Source organism: Coloeus monedula (genome assembly GCF_965178545.1).
Source record: "Coloeus monedula genome assembly, chromosome: 16".
Lineage (NCBI taxonomy): Eukaryota > Metazoa > Chordata > Aves > Passeriformes > Corvidae > Coloeus > Coloeus monedula.
This window is the reverse complement of record NC_138796.1, coordinates 514,430-520,503: the sequence shown is the minus strand read 5'-3', so window position 1 is coordinate 520,503 and position 6,074 is coordinate 514,430. Positions and strand designations below refer to the sequence as shown.

The following is a 6,074-nucleotide window of genomic DNA, read 5'->3' as shown; positions in this document are numbered from 1 at the left end:
AGCACGTCCTATGTGCAGATTAACACCAAGCAGCCGAGCCAGCGAGAGGACATGGGCTCAGAGCCGCGCTGGGCTCCGCTCGAGCTCCTCGAGCGCACGCGGGGGCCCGAGCAGGGACGTTTCTTGGCAGCACAAAAGAAACTGGTCAGCTGGGAAGGGCGTATGTCCCCTTCCCCCAGCACTCACCGCCTGCGCTCCGCTGTCCCGGGACCGGGACTGAGAGGCTTCCAAAGCGCAGGCAGCCACCTCCTCACGCCGGTCCCGGGTGAACGCCCGGAGAAGACACCGTGACCTTCACCGGGTCCAGGCGCTCCCCTTTACTGCGAACGGCAGCGTCGATCACAGTCACGCAATTCCAGAGGACCCGCTGGTCAAGCGCACAAGTAACAACGTCCAGACCGAGCTTCGGCGATACGAGAAGTTCCGCCCCCCGGCGGGGCCGTCCCCCGGGCCCCGCCTCAGCCCCGGCCCCGCGCTTTCCGCGTCCGGCCCGGCCCGGCAGCACCGCCTCTCGGACGCCGGCGCGGCCATGGCGGCGACCGGCAGCGCGGGCGGCGTGAGCGACGGCTCCGCGCTGTGGACCGAGATGCGGGCGCTGCTGCCCCGCACCGAGCAGGGGTTGACCTTGGCGCTGAGCGGCGAGGTGGAGGACTGCATCCTGCCGCTACTGCGGCGGGCCCGCGCGCTGCTCTACGGCGCGGCGGGCCGGCCCGGGGCGGAGGCGGCAGCGGCGCTGGAGCGCCTCGGCGACGTCCTGCGCGACTACTCTTGGGAGAAGCTGAACGCGGGGCCGTGGAGGGAGGTCGGCAAGGGCTGGCGCCAGGTCTACGCCTACGGCTGCCTCTTCGGGGCGCTGGCCGAGGTGGCCGCGGGCCGCCCGCTAGCGCGCGCCGTGCGGCTTTGCGACCTGGGGCTGCTCCTGGGCGCCGCCGTCCTGGACAACGTCCTGGCGCGCCTGGTGCGCGCGCTGCAGCCGCTCCTGCCCCGCGCGGTGCCGCGCGACGGAGCCCGCGCCGAGGTAGCGCCCCCCCCCCTCCCCCCCGCGCCCCGTCCTTCCTCCCCCCCCCCCCCCCCCCCCCGTGCCGGCTGCTGAGGGGGAACGTCCATTCCAGAGGGTCCGGCCGGAACCGCCGCCGCCCCCCGCGGTACAGCCGGAGGAGGTGATTCCGCACCTTCAGTGTCCTTCGCTGGAGCACTTCAGAGACAACTACCTCATTCCCCAGCGGCCTGTGGTCCTGGAGGGCGTCATGGACCACTGGCCGTGTATGAAGAAGTGGAGGTGAGAAGTTCCTTCCCAGTCCAAGTAAAGGCACGATTGTTCCCTGTGTTGGGTATCTTGATGCTCGATAGGGCAGCAGAGACCTTCACAGAGGATGGATACCGTGGGCAGTGCATTTTGCTAGCAGCGGTGTCCTACTGCTCTGTGGAAGTTGCCTCATAGATGAGGGAAGCTCTTCGTAGCATTCAGGGCATCACACGGCAGGTGCTGGACTGTCTTGGGGCAGACGTGACCCTTTGCCCAGTCTCTGGCTCTTCCATGAGTGAAGGCCGCCTTCTGCCCAGCCTGCAGCCGTCCCAGGAGCCCAATGGCAACACCTGGGAACTCACCAGAAGTGCACGTTGCAAAGTGCCAGTGAGCTGCTCACAGCTCAGTGGATCTGTGTCATGCACACGTCAGTGGTTTTTACCCCTTGGAACTTGCTGATAATTAGTGCGATGGAAAGTGAATTTTAGAGCCGTGAGTAAGCATGATTGACTTTTTCATTCTTAAGTCCAAGCACTGATGTTTGTTCCTTGTTGTGTTTGAGTGTTGAGTTTCAGACACCACTGTGCAGGACTAACAGCATTGTGCTGCCTGGGTAATGCAAGCAATGGTGCCCACATTTCCAATACTGAGCATCCAGCATTTGTGAGGTGAAGGTCATGATTCCCTAGAAAAGGGGAAAAACCACTCCTGCTTAGTTTGAGTAGTTCAACAACCAAAGGTAAAATTAACTGATCACACTTGCTATGTCATAGGGATTTTATTAATTTTTGAGGGAAGTTAACTGCACTAGTTAACCTTAGGCACTTAAAAAGATTAACTTCTCCATTTAGGTAATACCATTTTCCATGGAAAGATGTATTTCACCCATCAAACTAATCCCTCTGGCTATAATTGGGATGGGTATTTTTGGCACCCGTATAGACACTGACAGAGAGTTGATCTCGTATTACTGACTAAAAGATACAACATTTTATCACATGTGGAAGCAGGCAGCAAAAAATTTGCCATCCCTTGCCAAGAGACAGTAACTGCTTAAATTTTCTTAGTTTGGAAGGAAACAACTGAGGCAAACAGGTTTTTAAACCAAACCAAAACAGACAGTTGTGGGGTCATGTACACACAAACCTGCCTGCTGATTTCCTTGTTGCTTGCACCCTTTTCTTCTGCCTTTTTCCTCTGGTTGGTTTGATTTAGACAGGAGAAGCTCAGGCTAGTAGAATTTTATTACCCAACAAGATTGATTTGGATTGATTGCCTTACATTCAGAATTAGTAAGAGCAGTATAGAAGGTAATGAAACTTTCTTTATTTCAGCGTGGACTATTTTTGTCAAGTCGCAGGGTGCCGCACAGTCCCTGTGGAGTTGGGTGCTCGGTACACAGACGAGGAATGGTCTCAGCAGCTCATGACTGTCAGTGACTTCATCAGCCAGTGTATCATGGATGAGGTCTGTTACACTCATTTGTTTCATCTCCAAACACAGCAGTGTGGTGCTGATACAGACAACAGTTCTGCTTACCACAAACAGAGGTGATGTCGAGGGAGGGGGTGTGCTGTAAGCACAACTCTGAATTAAATGGTTTAACGTATTTTCAAGACCTGAAGCTAGGAATAATTATTGCAACAATAGGTTTGAATTTTACCTATAATCAAATGTACAGTGGCTGGAATTTGATGAATAAATACATACATACATACATAAGCAGCAAAAACCTGACTGGTGGAATCTAAGGATAAGGGATCCTCAGCCAGCAGTGTTGTTCCTCTTTCTATTAAACTGTTTCATGAGATTTAGGATCAGATCCAAATTTACATGCCATGAGGCACAAAAATACAAAGTTGATTAGCATCTGGAATGTCTTTTTGCTTTCACAGATGAGGATCCCAAGCCCCCATTTGTGTTTCCTGGCCTTCTGGCAGGAAGGACCATGTGCCATAGCAAACTGATCTGTGGTGCACCCTGGAATAGAGTATGGAAGTAGTTCCAGGGCGTGAAGGAGAACTGGTCTGTGTGCCAGCAGGGTCTGGCTAGAAAGATGCAGGGCATTGTCAGCTGTCAAGATTCAATAGGGAGTCCCAGCTTCCTTCAGTAACTCGAGCTGGATGATTTATTGATTGTGGAGACACACCTACACTCTCACAATTTCAATGGAGCTTACTGTAAGTTGCTATTTCTGAAGACCCTTATACTGTTCAAATAGTTATAGTACTCTGAATAGGCCATTGGAAATGGTTGTTACCTATAAGTAAATTATATTCACCTGTAAGTAAAATAACTCACTGTCTTACCTGTATGTTACTGTGTTTTGTCTTTCTCTGCTGTCATTTCAGAACAATGTAGGATACCTTGCCCAGCACCAGCTTTTTGATCAGGTAAAACTTAGTGAAGGTTTTTATCTTCCTACAGTCATGTATTCCTTTTGTAGCACAAGTTGTCTCTGAAGACGACTGTACTAGATCGAAGGGCATATGGAGAATTCGCAGTAATTCTTAAGTTTCTATTCCCATGATTTGAAGGAACAGAGGGAGAGGTTTATTCCATTTGGCTGCAAGACATGGAAACAAAACCCTTTTGGGATGAAGACATTAAGTCCTAGTGCTGTTTCAGTACAATGTAGCATATACTTAGGGGGATATCACCTGGAAAACCCATTTCCTCAAAGACTATAAGTCAGGGAAGAGATTTGGACAGGAAACAGTGTTCAACACTGATATGTTTACCATAATCTGAAATGTCATTCCAGTTTACCAGAGCTTAGGTTGGTGGGAGACATAAAAAGGAATCTCACAGAGAAGCAAGCATAGTATAGAAGAGATCAGCTGCTCCTTTTCCATGAAGAGCAGACTCTTGTGGGTGTTTCTGGTTTCTGCAAAAGCAAAGATTCTCTAAAGAATGAGGAAACCCCTTTCTTTCTCCCACTTCTCCTTCCAACAGAATCTGCTCACTAGAACAGAAAGTTTGAGAACATTTCCTGCAGATTCCTAGCAGGTCAGCTACTTTTCTCCTACCCTTGCTGGACCAGCCAGTCATTTGTTTTCTTTTGTGTCCAGCCTTGCTCATCTGTTCTATGAATTACATATTTTGGCAAGTCAGCACATACTCTTTTTAATGTTTCTTTCTTTATGGAAGTAGATCCCAGAACTGAAAGAAGATATCAGTATCCCTGACTACTGCTGCTTGGGGGAAGGGGAAGAAGATGACATCACCATTAATGCTTGGTTTGGTCCAGGAGGCACAATCTCACCCCTTCATCAGGATCCCCAGCAAAATTTTTTAGCTCAGGTATGTACTGTAGTTACTCTGCACATGCCATTAATGCAATACTTAGAGAAAATGCTTATGGTATGTGTTAGAGACAAGGGGAGCAGACAAATTGAAGGATAGAGAACATGCAGACAGATACTGTTTTCCTATTTTATTGCATTTGCCACTACTGCAACTTAATACTGAATGTAATCTTGTAGACCACAAGTGTTGCTCATTGAGAGAGACCATTAGTTACCCTTGTTTTACAGATGATAGATAGAAATCACAAGAAGCAGCTTTTCCAAGGTCACATGGAATTTGTAACAGAGTTGGGAAGAATCTGGATCCTGTCATGTTGTACTAAGGAGTTTCTTTTTCTGGTGGTGTGGTTTGAGCCCAGCCAATCCCCAAGCCTCATGCAGGCGCTTTCTCATCCCCCAGCCAGCAGGATCAGAGAGACAACAGGGAGAGTAAAAGCTAGAAAATTTGTGGATTGAGGTTTAATAAGCAAAAACTGTGCATGCAAGCAAAGCAAAACAAAGAATTACTTGACTGCTTCCCATGAGCAGGCAGGTGTTCAGTTGTTCCCAGGAGAGCAGAGCCCATCATGCTTAACAATTACTGGGGAAGACAAACACCATCACTCCAAACATCCTCCCTTTTTTCTTCTTCCCCCATATACAGAGCATGATGTCATATGGTCTGGAATGTCCTTTGGTCAGTCAGTTTGGGTCACCTGTCCTGGCTGTGTCTCCTCCCAGCCTCCCAGGCACCTCCAACTTCCTTGCCAGCATGGCAGTATGATAAGCAGAAAAGGCTTCAGCAATACTGAAGTTTTTGCAATACTGTATATATATGGATGTATTCTGGATCCAAGCAGTTGACTACTGTGAATCTTCAAATACTGAGAGGTGTTTTGTTTACTGAAGGAGATTGCTGTCCCATCAAACTCTTTAAAAAAACCCAGGCTTACACTTTCACACTTTTCCAGAAGGACTGTGACATTACTTTCTACTGATAGTTATTTATGGGTTTAGCCTTAGTTTCTCTGTTCCAGTTGCATCTTGCTATTTTCACTTGAAACCGAGGCTTAATTCAGGCCTTCCTAGAATGGCTTTTTACAACTGCTGTGCAGCTCTGTATGGACTGTATTTTTCTTCTGTGCTACTTGCTCGGCACACACATACTGCTGCATTCTGAAAGTGAAGTACTGTACTACTTATGCTATGTAAAGCTTGAGGAGAATTGTTCTTGGTAGAAGAAAAATTTATAGGAGCTGTTGAACTGGGAAAAGATTCTTCCTTTAGAAACCTCAGAGCTTGTTTTCTTCTGCCTGAAAAATGGGAGATTATCTGCCAGTGCTGTGAGAGAGTCTTTGTAATTTGAACAGCTGGTGATCTGGCAGCTTTCAATTAAAACTGCCCTGCTTCGTGATGCCATTTAAACTGTGGCTGTGGAGTACAGGAAGACACAAGCACAAGTAACAAAGTGAAATGATCCCTGCTGGCTGGTGCCAAGGTTGTAGTTTTTCCATTATTGAGAAAAGCAGTCTCTGGAGATG

The 6,074-nt window shown here is 48.9% G+C and overlaps 2 protein-coding genes across 2 annotated transcripts in view; one reads left to right on the top strand and one right to left on the bottom strand.

Annotated features, from left to right (window-relative positions):
* Window positions 1–204: 204 nt before the first annotated feature.
* The window catches only part of KDM8 (lysine demethylase 8), an 8,141-nt gene continuing 2,271 nt past the window's right edge, over window positions 205–6,074 (top strand). Inside the window, exons 1-5 of the mRNA XM_082292140.1 lie at window positions 205–1,018; window positions 1,113–1,279; window positions 2,581–2,713; window positions 3,598–3,639; window positions 4,400–4,549. Of these exons, the coding sequence (XP_082148266.1) occupies window positions 530–1,018; window positions 1,113–1,279; window positions 2,581–2,713; window positions 3,598–3,639; window positions 4,400–4,549 (981 nt within the window). The 5' untranslated portion in view covers window positions 205–529. The remainder of the gene's footprint in view (window positions 1,019–1,112; window positions 1,280–2,580; window positions 2,714–3,597; window positions 3,640–4,399; window positions 4,550–6,074) is intronic.
* Window positions 3,740–6,074, bottom strand: part of NSMCE1 (NSE1 homolog, SMC5-SMC6 complex component) — a 13,221-nt gene continuing 10,886 nt past the window's right edge. Inside the window, exon 9 of the transcript XR_014226865.1 lies at window positions 3,740–3,812. The gene's annotated coding sequence lies outside the window, so the exon portion shown is untranslated. The remainder of the gene's footprint in view (window positions 3,813–6,074) is intronic.